The sequence below is a fragment of the Cibotium barometz genome, chromosome 21 (assembly GCF_041138505.1).
Source record: "Cibotium barometz isolate CiBa-2024 chromosome 21, ASM4113850v1, whole genome shotgun sequence".
NCBI classification, from domain to species: Eukaryota; Viridiplantae; Streptophyta; class Polypodiopsida; order Cyatheales; family Cibotiaceae; genus Cibotium; species Cibotium barometz.
Genome location: NC_141066.1, coordinates 34,721,942 through 34,740,896, shown reverse-complemented (window position 1 = coordinate 34,740,896; position 18,955 = coordinate 34,721,942). Strand labels below are relative to the sequence as shown.

Here is an 18,955-nt window from a genome sequence, read left to right as displayed (position 1 = left end):
CTATAAACTTCTCACAACTTACTATGAGAGAGAACTTTAACCTCTCTATCGCTTCAGCCAGTAAAAATTGACTTGTACCAGACATGCTTACTTAAAAAACACTTAGCTCCACTCCGCATAAATGCTGCACAAAGACCTTGTTTGGAGCTAAGAAAACTTTGCTCCATTCTGCATAAATGCTACACAAAGACCCTGTTTCGAGAGTTGCACCAAACAGTCTCAAAACCTGCTTGGAGTTTTCCTGGAACCCATGAGTTGTTATAAAATTGAAAGAGTGGCCTCTAAAAATAATGGATGCAAACTATCACTTGCATGGGGCACCACACCACATACACAGCAGTTCGCAGTTCCTACTCATCCAGGACACACAGAACAACCACTTCAACAAACAAACAAACAAACAAAAAAGTTATCCACATTGCTAAGGCAACAGCAATTATTTGTCATCATCAACATCATGCCTCTGAAGAGCGCATGCTTTGAAACTAATCGAATCCAGTTCCTAGCAGCTTTTACAGAGATAATCCCAACCCTTTTAAGAGCAACTTAGATATAATGTAGTGCAGTAAGTGATCAAAAAGTGAATGCAGGGATCACCCAAGAGAACCAATGAAACAAAGCCCCCCAACTTATTCCTCTTTTTTAAAAAAACATTTGTGAGCGAAAAAGTGCAATTCCAATCCCGCATGGTGAACAGTGCTATGATTGAGACACCCTATGTGATGATGACAGCCTCACAAAATGTCAACACTGCTGCTGCTGCACTTTTGAAAGGAGTTAAAATAAGAAAGAAGACACTGTTCTAGATCATGACCTTGCTCAAGACAGTTTGGCAAGCTTCTCTGCCTTCTGTACCACTTCTTCAATACCTCCAACCATGTAAAAAGCCTGTTCTGGCAAGTCGTCAAATTTGCCATCCAAAACACCCTGTATCCAAACCGGTCATCCTCAATAAGTGAGCCCATACACCAAAAGCATGCTGCAATTTAGCATGTGTCGCTATAAAAAACACACTCCCATGGTGCAAAAATTGATCCATGAAACCCCCTCAAGAACCAAATTTCTACATGGCATTGTACTATTTTCCTACATGACACATGCAATGCATTTGCATACAGTCTCAAGAAATCACACTATAATTTTGTGTCATCATGATGGATAAATTGATTTATGTGCATGTCCTTTGCTGGAGCTCGATTACATGACATTCAATTGACTAGTGAATTACAATGCACTTCAAATTTTCTACAGATGCTTGTAAAATCAACAAGAGCTTCAATGGAGATGCAGTCTTCAAGTTGTTGACGCTGCGAACATCTAAGGTAGTCCTCAAGCACAACTATTGGCCAATCCAGGACAGTGAGATTATCTTTTAAAAATGGAACTTGGCATGCAAATTTGGAATGATATGAATGAGGCTCCATAAGCATCTTGATTTTGGCAACGGCATTGAGCCCAAGGACCTCTGAGTATTGACATCTTTACAATTGATCTAAATGCATAGCAAGTGCAAGCGTTAATATGTATAGCTTTGAAGACATTCATTGTCATGTGCACAGTGTGTATCTACCATGTGCTACACGCACACAAGACTAGCTTCGAGGTTTGGGGAAGCTTGGAGCTAGGCAGGCTGATTGGCGAGCTGAGTTAGGGATAGACTAACAGGCGGGCACCCAAGTATGGACGGGCGGGCATCCAAGTGTGGATGCCCGATGACCGGCCAAGAGCCTATAAAAGGGTGGCCAAGGTGTGGGAGCTCTATGGTCTGGAGCCTGGATCTAGTGCACACGTGCACCTGCTTTGTGCAGCCGAGGCTGACAACAGTCCCGAGGCCCGCGAGGTTAGCTTCGTGGCAGTATGGGACGTCGCGAGGTAGAGATTGGTCGGTACGTCCATCTAGTTAGCTCAGCTCGTGGCTCGGTGGGGACAGCCAAGTCTGTGGGGTGAGTCAGGCCAGGCCTGCACCCCCTTCTTGTTTGTTTGTTTGTTTGTTTGTTTGCAGGTTTCGAGTCTCGTACCAGGAACGTTCCACGAGGAGATCCTATGGGTATTTGACAGTGGTATCAAAGCGTGCCTCGTGGCGAGCAAGTCGGTAGGTAGAGACGATGAGGTCGAAGATAGGTATGTGTTCAAAAAGCTTGCTGTTTTGTTTAGGCATACTGCTGTTTTTTTCAAATTAGTATGTGCTTTTTTCATCAAAGAAACCCGTGATGATGGAGATGGTGGTCTAGGAAGGGTCGATTTGCTTAACATGAAGAAGGTTAGATGTGATTTGAATGAACTGTTGAGACAGAAAAAAGAAAAAAGCATGTTGGCTGTTTTGTAAGAGAGAGAGAGAGAGAGAGAGAAAGAGAGAGAAGTTCGCTGGCTGTGTATGCGCAGTCGGATGCTGGCGGGGTGCTGCTGTTCGCGTGCTACTGGCTGGGTGCAGGTTGGCGCTGCCGACTGTTGTGGGCACATGCGTATAGGCAGGCGCCTAAGCCTACGAAGGCGGGCGGCCAAGCCTAGGCAGGCAGGCGCCCAAGCCTAGGTAGGCGGCCAAGGCTACGCAGGCAGGCGCCCAAGCTGGCAGGCGGCCAAGCCTACGCAGGTAGGCAGCCGTGTGCATGTGGCAACGCCTATGCACAGGCGGCCACAGTTTTTCGCAGGCAGCAAAGTAGAGAGCAGGCGGCGAAATTTTTAGGCCACGCAAGCGTCCGGCGGCGCTGAAATCCAAGTGGGTGAAAAAAAAACAGTAAAAGCATTCAAGCGCTGAATCGAGCTTCTTTTTTTTTGGATTAAACCTTTTTTTTTTTAGTGTTTAAAGTCCCACTTAGTGTTAAAGGTGTTTTTTTTTTAAGAAACCAGAATATATATATATATATAACACAAAAGCAAAAGCTCAAGATTGCTTTTCGGGAAGATTGCAAACCTTTTGACGAGGCCATTCATTCAGCTCGTATCTATGATGATACAATGGTCTCTTCCAAGTCTAAACCCGTTACCGAGCAGGGGAACAAGCACAAAAGAAAGTTCTCTACACCAATGGCTCACACAACTGAAGGAAAGTCTTCGGACCAACCTTGGATGCTACATGGGAGACATTGACTACTCTTCAGAGAGATTACCCTGGCTTTTTAGTGAGCTCAGGAGTGAGCTCTTAGAGGAAGGGGAGTATGTCATGTGCACAGTGGTATCTACTGTGTGCTACACGCACACAAGACTAGCTTCGAGATTTGGGGAAGCTTGGAGCTAGGCAGGCTGATTGGCGAGGTGGGTTAGGGATAGACTAACGAGCGGGCACCCAAGTATGGACAGGGAGGCACCCAAGTGTGGACGCCGGATGACCGGCCAAGAGCCTATAAAAGGGTGGCCAAGGTTAGTCACTAGTCATATAGAGTCTCGCGTGATTTGTGAGAGCTCTATGGTCAGGAGCCTGGATCTAGTGCAGACATGCACCTGCTTCATGCAGTCGAGGCCGTCGACAGTCTCGAGGCCCGCGAGGGTAGCTTCGTGGCGGTATGGGACGTCACAAGGTAGAGATTGGTCGGTACGTCCATCTAGTTAGCTCAGCTCGTGGCTCAGTGGGGACAGCCAAGTCTCTGGGCTTGCCCACGGCTATCGTGGTTAGGAGGTGAGTCAGGCCTGCACCCCCTTCTTGTTTGTTTTGTTTGTTTGCACGTTTGCGTCTTGTACCAAGAGCGTTCCACGAGGAGATCTGATGAGGATTTGACATCAGGGCTGCATCCCCTTCTTGTTTGTTTAATTGTTTGCAGGTTTCGAGTCTCGTACCAGGAACATTCCACGAGGAGATCCTATGAGAATTTGACAGATCCGTCCAAGTAAATGACCATGGGGTGCACCTGTGTTGCTTAGAAGAAAGAAGGGCAACACCTGGAGAATGTGTATAGATTACAAGAGATTGAACAAGCTGACAATTAAGAACTGTTATCCTCTCCCTAGATCAAATGACCTGATTGACCGGTTAGCAAGAGAGAAATATTTCACGAAGATAGATTTACGTACTGGCTATCACCAGATACGTGTTCATGAAAGGCATGTCGAAAGAACCGCCTTTCGGACTAGGTACAGCCATTACAAGTTTCTCGTATTACCTTTTGGGTTAACCAATGCTCTAGCCACTTTCCAGCAAATGATGAACGATCTTTTTCCTGAACATTTTCGAAAATTTGTGGTTGTGTTCCTGGATGATATTTTGATATATAGTCGTACTCTTGAGGATCATGTTAGACACCTCACGATTGTCTTATATATTTTAAGACAGAATAGACTATATGCTAAGTTAAGTAAATGTGAGTTTTTTATGACAGACATCATTTACTCGGGACACAAGATCACTAGAGATAGATTGAGCATTGACTATGACTGAGTTCAGAAGGTTATGGACTGGCCTATACCACGACCAATGAAACAACTTTGTTCTTTTTTCGGTTTTGTTGTTTTTCTTCGGAAATCCCGGGAGTACTCTCAGCTCACACTACCGACGATCGACTTGTTGAAAGATCGTGGACGTAAGTCTAATCAGCCTATCACTTGGAATAATGATCTGGATATGGCCTTCAGACTTTTGAAAGATAAAGTCAAGGAAGCACCTATCTTAGCATTACCCGATCCTAGTCGGCCTTATGTTCTTGAAACTGATGCCAGTGACTATGCCATCGGGACTGCTTTATTTCAAGATGGTAGACCTGTTGCTTTTGAAAGTAAAAAGCTAGACGACACTCAATATCGTTGGCCAACCCTTGAGAAGGAGCTTTATGCTGTGATTCACGCTCTCAAGGTTTGAAGACATTATTTATATGGCTCCAAGTTTGTGGTATTGACTGATCATCAGTTAATCAAGTATGTGTGTGATGCGGACAATTTGAGAGGAAGGAAAGCTCGATGGGCTGAGTTAATGCAAGATTTTGATTTTGAGATTCGTTATCGTAAAGGGTCCATGAATAGTGTTGCAGATGCGCTTAGTCGAATTAGAGAGGTGAATACTTTGTCATTCACCCAGATTTCTACTAACTTATTTCAGTCATTGAGAGGGCTTTGCAGGACTGATAGTTATTTTGGTCCATTTTGGCAAAAAATCCAGGACGGGAGCTCATTGATTGACCAAGACTCGATGACTGAACAGCCTACCATTCAGGCTGCAGGAGGCCAGTGGATGATTCGGAATGGTTTACTATTCCGTAATGACAAAATTTGTGTACCACAGATCCCGGACATTAGGTCCAAGATTCTTAAGGAGTGTCACGACGCTCCTTCTGTTGGACACCCTCGGGTACACAGGACACTATCGTTAGTGAAACACACTTTTTATTGGCCAAAGATGAAAGGGTATGTAGAAGATTATGTTCTCAAGTGTCAAATTTATCAAGCAAATAAAGCTGAACGCTTTAGACAGGCATGGTTGTTGCATCCTTTGCAAATCCCAAGTAATAAATGGAAAAGTATTTCCATGGATTTTATTACCGGATTGCCAAGAACACATCAAGGCCACAATTCTATTTGGGTTCTGGTAGATCGCTTGACAAAAATGGCTAGATTTTTACTGACCCGGAAGGCTATTATAGCTACGCAATTAGCACGACAGTTTATTGAGCAGTTGTTTAGACTGTACAGGTTACCGCAGGACATAGTCAATGATAGGGACTCTAAGTTTACGAATGATTTTTGGAAACTTGTTTTTGAGAAGTTGGAAACAACTTTGAATTTGAGTTCCTCATATCATCCTTAATCTGATGGCCAGACTGAAAGAGTGAATCAGATTTTGGAGGATATGCTTCGAGCATATGTATCCAAAAGACAGAATTCATGGGATGATTATCTTCCTATGTTAGAATTTGCATATAAGAGTACTAAGCATACGAGTACAAGTTTTTGTCCTTTCATGCTTATGTATGATTTTCAACCTAGATCACCTGTTACAGTGGGATTCTCAGGACTTCAGCATGCTGCAGCACGTAAATTTTTGCAAGATATGCAAGAAATGTTACAAGTTGCGAAGGAATCTATTAGAAGTGCTCAAGACCGAGACAAATTTTATTCTAATAGACATCGTTCACCCAGAGAGTTCTCTGAAGGAACAATGGTGTATTTGCGAGTTCCGAAAGATTCCGAGACTTTACGGACAGGTCAATCTCTGAAATTATCCCCTAGATACTATGGACCATTTCGTATTACACGACGGATTGGTTCAGTTGCATGTGAATTGGATTTGCCTTCTCATGTGAAAGTTCATCTTGTATTTCATGTCAGTAGACTTAACGAAGTACTCGGTGGAACAGACCAGTTAGTTACTCTTCAAGAAATCATAGATGTCGAGGACATGACATTTGTTCCACACGAACCTGAAAAGATTCTTGGATTTCGTGAAAGAAGATTGCATAATACGCTTATCACGGAATACAAGATCAAGTAGAAGGATCGTGTTGAGGAGGACGCTACATGGGAGACATTAACTACTCTTCAGAGAGATGACCCTGGCTTTTTAGTGAGCTCAGGAGTGAGCTCTTAGAGGAAGGGGAGTATGTCATGTGCACAGTGTGCATCTACCGTGTGCTACACACACAAGACTAGCTTCGAGGTTTGGGAAAGCTTGGAGCTAGGTAGGCTGATTGGTGAGCTGAGTTAGGGATAGACTAACGGGCGGGCACCCAAGTAAGGACGGGGAGGCACCCAATTGTGAACGCCTGATGACCGGCCAAAAGCCTATAAAAGGGTGGCCAAGGTTAGTCATTAGTCATATAGAGTCTCGCATGATTTGTGGGAGCTCTATGGTCTGGAGCCTGGATCTAGTGCATACGTGCACCTACTTTATGCAGTCGAGGCCGGCAGTATTCTCGAGGCCCGCAAGGTAGCTTCGTGGCGGTATGGGATGTCGCGAGGTAGAGATTGGTCGGTACGTCCATCTAGTTAGCTCAGCTCGTGGCTCGGTGGGGACAGCCAAGTCTGTGGGCTTGCCCACGGCTGTCATGGTTGGGAGGTGAGTCAAGCCTGCACCCCCTTCTTGTTTGTTTGTTTGTTTGCAGGTTTTGAGTCTCGTACCAGGAACGTTCCACGAGGAGATCTTATGGGGATTTGACATTCATCAAGAACATAACTTAACACTTGGATCTTGCTTGATTAGCAGATACTCATGAAATGGCAAAGCTGTAAATAGCTCCCTAAAGAGGCCCACAAATTTCACACATCCTCTGTGGATATCTCTTCACACAAAAAAAGTTGTGGACCAAGTCTTATGTCTATCCACACTACTGAAAAGAACTCAAATTTAGAGATGGTTGTGTGAGCAACCAAAAATTTCTCAGAGAACAGTGCCAGCAAGCCTAAACTATTAGCTTGTATGGAGTTCAACATCTTTTTCAAGAATACTTAGCACTTTTGCAGATTGACTTTTTCAAAGCGTCACTACTAGATAGCCATGCTTGGTCAATTATAGCTATCTAGTAACATGAATTAATAAATAACATGAGAGCACTTTTGCAATTTTGCTTTTCAAAGGGTCACGACTAGGTAGCTATATTTGGTCAATTATATTACCCCTTGCAGAATGGGCATTGCATCTGACAGCTCTCATAAGCAATGGCATGTCCCTCTTGAATTAGGACAACTCTTATGCAATCCCCACAAGCATCACATTCCACACTGAATGGCTTATGCCAATCAGGTGTCACAAGCATTGGTCCCATAATTACTGCACCCTTTAAGCTTGGAAAATGCATCCTTCTCAACGGTAGTGTCACGTGCACACCTGCTGTACTAGGGCGCCACGTAGTCAGTTTGGCTACATGACACATTTTGTGATGGGCACTCTGCATTTTATGAGCCCTCGTCCAAGGACATGTCGCCAAGCACCATCAAGGTCTAAGGTCAATTTAGTGTCAAAGTCTTTGTCCAAGGTTTACCAATGTACTTATGTCCCATGCATTTACTAGGCCTCTAGTCAGGTGCTTGGAACAGTTGCCAAGTCATTTAGAGAGTATCACGTCCACATGTACGAAAGCTTTCGTCCAATGTAACTAGCAATGTGAAGGAAGATGAAGTGTGTACATGAGGCCATGGAGAGTCCATCCCATTTGGTTGCCCAAAACACCAAGCAAAAATGGGCTAGGGCCGGCCAAAAGAAGGGCCCCATTTAAAAAAAGGAAAATGGCATTTTTGCCCAAATTCCTGGTCGGCCAGGGCTGACCGACCAACTACCTTGTGCGTATAAAAGCGTGCTTTGCATTCCTTTCGCTCATTATTCATTTCCCAGTATTTGTGTGTTGGAGCTTCAGCCTTCTGGCAAGCAAAGAAGCAAAAGCGCAAGTTAAAAGAAGGCACAAGTGCTGTGGGTTTTCTGCCAACAGTGTATCTTCATTAATCTTGTGGTCCCCTACAGCCAAGGGTTGTACCCTACAGTCCCGGGCAGCCAATACATCAAAAAAGAAGCATGGAAACCCTAATTCAGATCAGCTCCAAGTTTGAACAGCGAACATTCCTATGCATTGTACTCACTCTCTTGTAGCAATATACGCAAATCTATGGGCCAAACGGTGGGGGTCCTTAAGTGGGTGATTAGGACGCAGTACCATGTACTATACACTCTCCCTACTCTCTCTCTCTCTCTCTCTCTTCCATTCCCTCTTCCCAGATCAGTAAATCAACACACTCCTTATGTTGGAGGGGTCATCTCCACTGTTCTCGGTGCTTCCCCTCTGTTTCTGCACCTCTAGAGGACCTCCCCCAGCCTTGGAAATTTTCCCATATTTTTTTGGATTTTTTCCACATTTTTGGCACCTTTTTCTGGCATGTTCCATTTTATGCTCCAGTCGGCCTACTTTAGGCTGGCCGACTAGGCTCTCTAGGTGCTATATAAGCATGGGCTTTGCCCTCAGTTGTATCATCTCATTTTCTGCATATTCTAGAATATTGGTTTCACCTACGGTGTGCCTCATGCTGCCTACTCTAGCTTTGTAACCACCTTTTGGTGCATATGATCTTCCTTCAATTCCTATGCATCCTATATTTGCGAACTTCAGTTCTCTTTCATTGTTTGGCACTTTGTCACCTTAATCATCATCGAGAGCTTCTGCTACACCTCTTGTGACATTGGTATCAAGCTTAGGCTTTGACAAAAGGCAGTGCTGAATTTTCTTTGTGGAGGGTTTGCCTTGCTCCCTGAAAGAAGCGCTGCAAATTTTTCTCTCATGAAAGGTTTATCATGCTTCGGGCAAGAACCCATAAGGGCAACTCACTTGAAGCATAATGGATGGTTTTATTGTGCTCCGGTAGATTCGTTCTGCCCCCACTATGCACACCTCGGAAAACCAAAGTGTAATATGCGAAAGCTACGGAGAAGAATCGGTAACTTCAATACTCAAAATTCAGCACTCTTTTTGCGACGGAAATTAACGCACAAACTGAAAGGAGAAGTGCAGAAAATAGAGAGAGAGAGAGAGAGAGGGAGAGGTGGAGAGTACACATTATTGGGTCCCAATTACCCTCTATAGGGCCCCCACCACGGATGGTGTATTTGCTTTATTAGAATGATGAGAAATCTGAAAGAAAATACAGCAATCTTGGACCTTTACTTGGCTGGGAATACCCTGCCCTTGACCTGAATCCTTCACCCCTTTGCTTAGCACCCTCTTGGCTTTGTCTGGCCTCTTATGCTTGAGCTCTTGGTGGAGAATGAGATGAATGAATGGGATTGCGGGCTAAGCCTTTTATACTATTCCTCATGAACAGTCAGCCAGCATACATCCAGGCGGCCAGCATAAAAGTCCCACGACTTATGCAAATTCAGCAATAAATGCTAAAATAAATCCCATAAATGCTGCGTTTTATTCCTAGCTAGCTACGAGGTGATGCGCCTGCATTCCAATGGCTCGGCAAGCCTTTTGCACACATCCCGAGGGCTGGGCAGCCTGTATGGGCTGCCCCATACTTGCCCTACAGCCATTAAAGGCTGTAAATTCTTGGAATTTGCCTTATTCTTGCCCTAGGGCTGTCCTACAGCCTCTTCATGGCTTGTGGGTTCAGCCTGGGCCTTCTTGGCCCTCATGGGGGTGGTTCCACACCATTCCCCTATGGGCTGGCCCCTTGTCCTAACCACTATTTATGCAGTGATCTGGCATCCGGTACCATACCAGATACACAGAATCACTGACATCATTCTAGAGGGAGACTCACAGCGCAGACTGGCACTGTTTCATGTGCAGGACAGTGCACACCTGACCTTAGACTCATGTGCAGGACAATGCACACCTGACCTCGAACGACTGAGATGGATCCCTTGCTGACTCGTCCCGGACTGTCCCGGACTGGGCTCACATGGGACCAGTTCACCATCCCAGGTCCTGCACCTTCTGTACAGAAATGTCTACGTGGCATCCAAGTGCGGGATGCACGTGACACAAAGCACCCCAAACAAACACTCCACCATCAAGAGAGAGCCGCAGATTCCCCAAGTTCCTACTATAAGTACCTCTACCCCTAGCACCCCTACCATGGATCCTATCGCAACAATTTTGCACTTGTGCAACAATCTCATCACACCCAGGAACCCTTAGCTCAACAAGCTAAGTACACCCAAGCTCTCATGCAACATCTGTTGCAACTAAGTGAAGAGCTAGAGGATGCTAAAAATCCAAGGACGATGGAAGCTGAAGACTTCCACTAGGAACAAGAATCACAACAGTTGCTTGAAGAAGAGCCTGGGAAGCTCGTCAATAAGCATCGGACAAGAACTTGCGGCCATCCTTAAACAAGCTCAACCGCCATCAACATCATGATCATCATTGAGCACTCTCCACTAAAAGATCAAAATCAGTAAGTATGATGGTATGATGGTAAGAAAGATGATAATGTTTTACATTCTTGGTTGCATAAGTTTTCTACTTACTTTACAGTTGAACGTAAATCGGATCAAGAGAAGGTCATGCTTGCAGCCATGCATCTCACTCAAGATGCAATTTTGTGGTGGTGTGATTGGTGACATGACCAATCGAATGCTTTTTCCAACAAGGTAACTTATGAATGGTCCAAGTTTGAGGAGGGGATAAAGGCCAGTTTCTTACCTCCCCCGTATCTAGACCGATTGGAGGACAAGTGCCAGTGACTCAAACAGAGCTCCCAACCTATTCTCACTTATTCCAGTAGGGCCACCCAACTGGGAAAACTAAGGCGCTATATCATTTAGATTGGACTAACTGATTCAATGGGATGTCTGAAATCTCTCCTAACAGCTTTGCTTCTGTTGTACAAATTGCTTAAACGATGGCATAGAACAATGAAGTACAACGATGGCAAACCCAAAAACACCCAAGGGTCCGTGACCAAACTCACCCTTAGTAGGGATAATAAACCACCTACCTAGTGGTCTTCCAAGACCTCGTCCACTCAAATGGAACTAATGGTTCCAAAACTGTCATGTGCACAGTGTGTATCTACCGTGTGCTACACGCACACAAGACTAGCTTCGAGGTTTGGGGAAGCTTGGAGCTAGGCAAGCTGATTGGCGAGCTGAGTTAGGGATAGACTAACGGGCGGGCACCCAAGTATGGACGGGCAAGCGCCCAAGTGTGGACGCTCGATGATCGGCCAAGAGCCTATAAAAGGGAGGCCAAGGTTAGTCATTAGTTCATAGAGTCGTGTCTTTGTGAGAGCTCTATGGTTTGGAGCCTGGATCGAGTGCAGACGTACACCTGCTTTATGCAGCCGAGACCGACAGCAGTCTCGAGGCCCACGAGGGTAGCTTCGTGGCGGTATGGTACGTCACGAGGTAGAGATTGGTCGGTATGTCCATCTAGTTAGCTCAGCTCGTGGCTCGGTGGGGATAGCCAAGTCTGTGGGCTTGCCCACGGCTGTCATGGTTGGGAGGTGAGTCAGGCCTGCACCCCCTTCTTGTTTGTTTGTTTTGTTTGCAGGTTTTGAGTCTTGTATACCAGGAGCGTTCCACGAGGAGATTCTATGGGGAGTTGACAGTGGTATCACAGCGTGCCTCGTGAACGAGCAAGTCAATAGGTAGAGAAGATGAGGTCGAAGAAAGGTATGTGTTCAAGAAGCTTGCTGTTTTGTTTATGCATACTGCTATTTTTCAGATTGGTATGTTGCTTCTTCATCGAAGAGACCTGTGATGATGAAGAAAGTGGTCTAGAAGGGGTTGTTTGCTTTGCAAGAAGTAGGGCTTAGATGTTTTCAACTGTTTGAACAGTTTGAAGAGAGAGAGAAAAAAAGCACGTTGGCTTTTGTTTTCAACTGCGTAGGCTATGCAGGCAGCTAGGCCTACGTAGGCTGCCAGGCTGGCATGCGGCCAGGCCTATGCAGGAGCCACACCTACGCAGGCAACCGTGTGCAGGCTGGCGAAGGCAGCCAAGGACACTCGGGCGGAGGCGGCGCCGGCAGCAAGGCAAGCGACGGCAACGCTAATTCTAGGAGGGGAGAAGGAAAAAAAACAGTGAAAGCATTCATGCCAAATTTAGCCGCTTTCATTTTTTTGGATTAAACTTTTTTTTAAAGGGTTTAAAGACCCCCTTAAGGTTTGAAGGTGTTTTTTTTAAGAAAACAGGGTTTATATAATCTTCCCTAAAAGCAACTTGAGCTTTTGCTTTTGTGTTTATATATATATATATATATATATATATATATATATATATAAACACAAAAGCAAAAGCTCAAGTTGCTTTTAGGGAAGATTATATAAACCCCTTAAGTGGGCTTCTTGCCACACATCTCTCAAGTTTTCAAGCTCTCAAGCTCTCGAGTTCCCTAGCACTCTTATCTGTGCAAGATTAATTTTTCTCACCTAGCCCTCTTCAAGATGTCGACCCAAGAATCCGAGTTGGAGCCCCTTATCGAACGTGAGGGCTTGCCAGCTACGAAAGATACCGATGCCGATCTTTTTGCATCTTTTTGACGATTGTGTGTCAAAATCAGATTTTCAAGAGTTTAAAGTGAATCTTGAACTACTACTTCGGAACGTCAGGCACAAATCGCGGCACAGATGCACGCTTTGCAGAACTCCATCTCTCTTTTGACCACTACCCTATCTACTCTTTCGGGTATGGATACCTTGGCCTCTGCTTTAGGCCCCAACATTACTCCAGAACAGTTCGAGAGCGAGCATAAGCAGCGTACCAAGGAGATAGTGGACACTTGGCTATATACGTGGCAAGTCCATTTTCAGTTCCATCCATATGGTGATGGAAAAAAGATCCAGTTAGCAACAGGTTTTCTCTCAGGCAAAGCTTTGCTTTGGTGGAAGGAACTCAACCCTAAGCCAACGACTTGGGCACAATTCGAAGACGTCTTCAAGAAAGAATTCCTCAAGAAAGAGGATGATTATGATGTTGTTGCCTGGTTTACAGCTTTGACCATGCCCTCGCAGCACCTCACTTATGAGGTCTACCTCTAGAAATTAAGAGACTTGCAGATGAAAGCTACGAAGATAGATTCCACAACTCTTTTGGGGTTCTTCGTAGCCGGTTTACCCGACTCATACCGTTTACAGGTTAAAAATAACAAATGCAAAACTTTGGACGAGGCTATTCATTCAGCTCGTATCTATGATGATACGATGGTCTCTTCCAAGTCTAAACCAGTTATCGAGCAGGGGAACAAGCACAAAAGAAAGTTCTCCGCACCAATGGCTAACACGTCTGAAAGAAAGTCTTCGGACCAACCTTCGAAGAATTCAAGTTCGACACCAGCAAAGAAGTCGTCTCCTTAGAGCTTTGAAGCTCAAGAAGGAGGGACGTTGTTTCATCTGCGAAGAAAAAGGACACATGCGTAACGAGTGCCCGAAGCAAAAGGGTGCAAAGACCAACGCAGGACCCAAGCCAAAGGCAACTAACCAGTTGTCTTTGATAGGTACATCAGTTACTGTACTTTCTCGCCCTAGTACATGTTCTGATTGTCTGTTCAACTCTAAAGTTTTTGGCTTGCATGATTTTCTCCGAGTTTATGGAGAAGTGAATGGCCATAGAATCCACATTCTTCTAGACCCTGGCAACTCACACAACTTTGTTAACTACAAACTTGTGCAGAAATTGAGTCTTGATACATCACCCAACGATCATACCTATGAGGTACGCCTACCCTGCAGGTCGGCAAGTATGGGATCGAAAGGTGGAGATGCTACCAATCCGGATTCAGGACTACAAAGATACTCTGGAATGCTATATTATGCACCTAGAACATGTAGACTTGTTATTAGAGATTGAGTGGTTTAAGTGTGTACTAATTACTACTTAAGTACTTAACTTAGAGAACAAGAACCTTCAGGAGAACACTTGAGAGAAGATTGAATTGACTTGAATTGAATTGATTAAACTGAGTACAATAGGTCTCTTATATAGGAGATGAAGAGACACATTTGAAGAGGCATGTCCTTAAGCAATAGTTTCAACTAGGCATGCTGTTTGTCTTCAACTGCTCATGAGTTATAGCCCTTTTAATGACGAAAGGACATGACCATAGACGAAAGGATACAACTTTAGGCTAAGGGATGTGTCTATTCGATGTAGAGGCACAACCATTCATCAAGGGATACAACCATTCGTCGAAGGGATGTGGCTATTCGATGAAGAGATACATCCTTTGGCGAAGAGTCGCAACCAATCCAGGGTAGGGGTTCCCTTGGCTGGTTGCTCTTTGCATCTGCAACAGAAATCAGCAAAATGAAGAGAGGATCTGATACATACATACGTCACAATCATGACACAATGGGTGGTACAACAAATACAAGTACAAGGACTGGTACAGCCAGTACAATGGCAAGTACAACAAGTACAAAGGCTAGTACAACAAGTACAATGGCTAAAAATCATAATAAATGATTAAATACCCTTGCCTTCAGTATTTCTTCGCGATGGAAGCCTCCAAAACAGTCCCCAACAGCCGGTATTCTTCATGGGCAGCCTTCAAGAGAGAGAGAGAGAGAGAGAGTAGCCATCATTAGGGCAGCCTGTAACGGTGGTAGAGGCTAGTGTGCAGCAAGAGAGCCTCTATTAATGAAGAGAGAGGGCTCCAATTTATAGATTTGGGCCTCCCATGAGCAAAAATGGCAACAGAAGGCTACAATGACAAGTGAGAGCCACACAATAGCTGAAGTGACAAGTGTGAGGCCACTTGTCTCACTTTGATCCACTTTCTAACAAGTGTCAGGCCACTTGTCTCACTTTGGTCCACTTTCTTGCCACATGTCCCAATCTAAGAGATGTCCTTCCATAAACTTTATCTCTAAAAATATCCCAACTGGTAGACATTCTGTCATAGGCACTTTGCCAACTCTTGGTATCTGCTCAATTTGTGATGTAATGACACGAACAGAATTTCCATCCGAGTCAGACCAAAAATAGCAACTCTCCTAAATTTTAGGAGTGTGGTCCTTTGAATTCTAGGATAATCCCCCATTCCCAAAGCTTGTACTTTCCAAATATTTAGACATCCTGGAGTCCACTAGACTCCTTTCATACTGGGAAATGTCCAGGCTGGTGACATCCTCCCCAACTTCTTTAAAGTTGTCCGCAACTTTAAGCTTCAAGCCATATATTCAAGATATAATCATGTCCCGTCAAGCGGGCGAGACGAGACAGTCTCAAAAATCCAATATAACTAAAGAATCCATATCCCAAAGAAATGGGTGAGACTAAATAAGTCTCCATAATACCAATATCAAAATCATGTCCCAAAATAAATGGGCGAAAATTCCATGGAAGATATGTTAGACAAATATCAATGAGATAATCATATGCCAATGAAAATCACCAACCAGGTGCTAAGACACTTAAATAAGTGCCATGCACAAGAAACTAGTGCCTCGCACAGAAACATGTGCTATGCACACAAACTGGTGTCATTCAGGAGTACAAATCATGGTGACAGAAAAGCTAGTTCTCCATAGTTCTGGCAATCCTTTCTCCCAATCGCAACAGTTCCCATGTTCTCCCATACAATCCCAACTCTGATCAACAAGCATGGTGTGGAAACAATGAAACACTCACTCCACAATCGCAACACTGATGATTCATAATCTACACTTATCGCTCGTGCACCTTAAATGCAAATTAATCGCCCAATCCGGAGTAGAAACAACCTAAAAAGGCCATACAGCTATTATTTTAGGCTGTTCAAATGTGTAAGGACCATAGCAAATCCACGTGGCAACGGCCAATCGGCGCAAAATAGCAACGTCGTACAGTTTCGTACGAACTATACGGATCCGTATAGATGTACGATTGGTTGATGATGTAGCACAAGGTGACGTCGACAGCACACTACAACAACAAGCAAGCGGCGACGAAAAGTTCAACGCTTCAATGATGAGACGGAAAAGAAAGATTCATGCTTTTTTTATACCTATGGGGATTCTGCTTTTTGCCCAGAACCTAGGCATGCTTTTGTTTTACTTTTTGCTTTGTTTTCCTCTTTTTTACTTTTTTCAAAAAAATACTATTCAAATAAGGCTAGCTTTTCCTAAGTGCGTTTATGGTTGGCTTTTTCCATCTTTAGACTTTTCCCAAGTGCTTTTGTGCTTTGCTTTTCCAACTTTAGGACCTTGCTTTTTGGCCCTAGAGTTGCTTTTTGAAAAAGCAACTTTTGCTCTCCGGTCCTGCTCAATCCCGATGCTCTTGGCTCACGGTCAACTCAATTTGACTTTTTGTTTTTCTTTGCCTTTTGACCAAAGCTGCTTTTCTATGTGGCATGTGCAAACCTTATGGTCCCGCCTTCTTCCACCAGTCCAATGTCCGGGCAAGGGTTCCATCATGTGATAAAGTGCTAGGAAGGCCAAATCGTTACATTCCCTCCCTCTTGTATCGCAATTGTCCTCAATTGCAAAGTACTAGCCGCATCTAGTGAGCTTGTGCATCTGGACATCCCCCATATCTGTGATGTCATCTGCACATCTGGCAACATCTCAATGTCTTATCTTTGACCAATGGCTTGTCTTTGATGACCTCTCACATGTGTTAGATAAAAGAAATCCATACTTACCTCTTGCAAAAAATACGGACAATGCAATCAACAAACAAATATGCATCATTTTTCACTGGGCATTCTAGGTACTAGTCAAGTAGTCTAGAGCCTAGTGAACTATCACACAGTTATCCACATAGGTTTCCTCGCATTCCTTTTTCTCTCCTGAAAAGGGGATGCCTTGAAATGGTAATATGGTGGCAACCACTACTTGTTGTGTTGCTTGAGGACCAACTTGTCCACTCAAGTAAGCAAGCGTAGTCTCAATACCAACGAGATGACCATCCAAGTTTCCAATAGTGGCCATGGTGGTCTAAATAGCCACAAGACGTCTATCACGGTTTTGCATACCGTCAGTGAGCCACTGTTGCATGTCACTAATAAAAACCAAGGATGTTGGGTTTGTTGATACCATAGATGCTTGAGGGTTCTCTTCAGCCATGTAACGGAGGTGAAAGCTTAAAGGAAAGTAAGTAGGGTAGATGAAAGACCGAGCGGAGAGGCACAAATCCCGCGAGAATGTCCGCACAAGGAACTTGAGAGAGCTCCTTGAGTTGTGTGTGCAAACAATGAGGGGTAGGCCAGCCTTAGCTTTTCTTTTTAAAAAAACTTGAAAAGCTTAAACACTCAAAGCTTTTGCTTGTTTTTTTAATAAAAAATAAACAAAAGCACCTAAATTTATTTTTTTTTACTTAGTTTTTCTTTCCTTCAAAAAGCATAACGGCAACCTCTCTCTCTCTCTCTCATGCTACAGCTCCAATTTTTCATGGATCTTGTTATCAAGCAAAAAGTCAAGCCTACATGCCTTGCATGCTAGCCCGCCGAGGCCAGCTATGCATACAGGCCAACTAGGCCGCTTGGCTGGCCTCACTGGGCTGGTCCCTCAAGCCCAGCTACAAGGTTGGCCGTCCTCGCTACCACACAACCCTTATGTGGATTATAGTGCTTGGCTTGCCTTGAGCCAAGGCTTACACGAGCACTCACAGCACTCACATATGTAAACATACGTCCTTGCAACGACCACATGGCAATGACTTTCCAAGCATACGAATACACGAACATCGTAGCATGCCCAAAGACTTCTCCATGCCATCCTCGTCTACCAACAGAGGGCAAAAAAACAAGGGGCACCAAAAGCTTCACTTGGGATTCATTCGTGCACATCGTAGAGCCACTCGCTTTTTTTTCCATCTCCCGAAGAGCTCCCCACAGTAAGACTTGGCTTCCCATACCACCAAACCACACCCTACAAGTGAGCAATCCTATTGGGCCTTAGGCTACGAGTCAAACTAGATGATCTTGTCCTAGAACTATACCTTGGGTTCACTTATATAGGAGCCTAGGCCGTAAACTTAGCCCTGATTTTAGTATAAGTGCTTTCCCATAGTTCTTTTAATAACTATGCCTCCTATTTAAAGCCTTCCTTTACTTAGTGTGAGGCTGTCCCCTAGCCAGGCACCCCTCTAACTTGGGATTAACCCACCCTAGGTTAGGTGCCTAGTGTGGACGTAACACAACGGAAACTGAAATGCCTGAAACTAGAGAACGGAAACAGCAAAGCTTAGCATTGTATAGTGTAAAATTGAGGAAAAAAACAGAAATGAGGAAAAAAGTTGAGAAATACTGCTTGCATATGCGTGTGTGTGTGTGTGTGTGTGCGCGCGCGTGCATGCGTGCATGCATGAGTGAGAGGGTAGGTGCATGCGTGTATGATTACATACATATACAAACATATATTATATATGTATATATGTGTATATTTATGTATATATGTGTATATAAACACATGTATCTAAAAAGTAATACAAACAAAAAGTGTAGCCAGTACATATCTACAAAAGCATGTAAACCCTTTAGAATTAATGCCTATCAAGTTCATTATTATTCTCAATTCAATCTGAAGCAAGTAACATAAAGTTAAACAAATACCTTGACATTACCTTTAGTATTAATGCCTATCAGGTCCATTATTATTCTCGATTCAATCTGAAGCAAGTAGCAT

At 44.2% G+C, this 18,955-nt stretch overlaps 1 protein-coding gene across 1 annotated transcript in view; it reads right to left on the bottom strand.

Moving 5' to 3' along the window:
- Positions 1-399: 399 nt before the first annotated feature.
- Positions 400-18,955, bottom strand: part of LOC147627121 (ATP synthase subunit beta, mitochondrial-like) — a 33,241-nt gene continuing 14,685 nt past the window's right edge. The window contains exon 9 of the mRNA XM_086815711.1: positions 400-927. Coding sequence (XP_086671837.1) covers positions 820-927 — 108 coding nt within the window. The 3' untranslated portion in view covers positions 400-819. The remainder of the gene's footprint in view (positions 928-18,955) is intronic.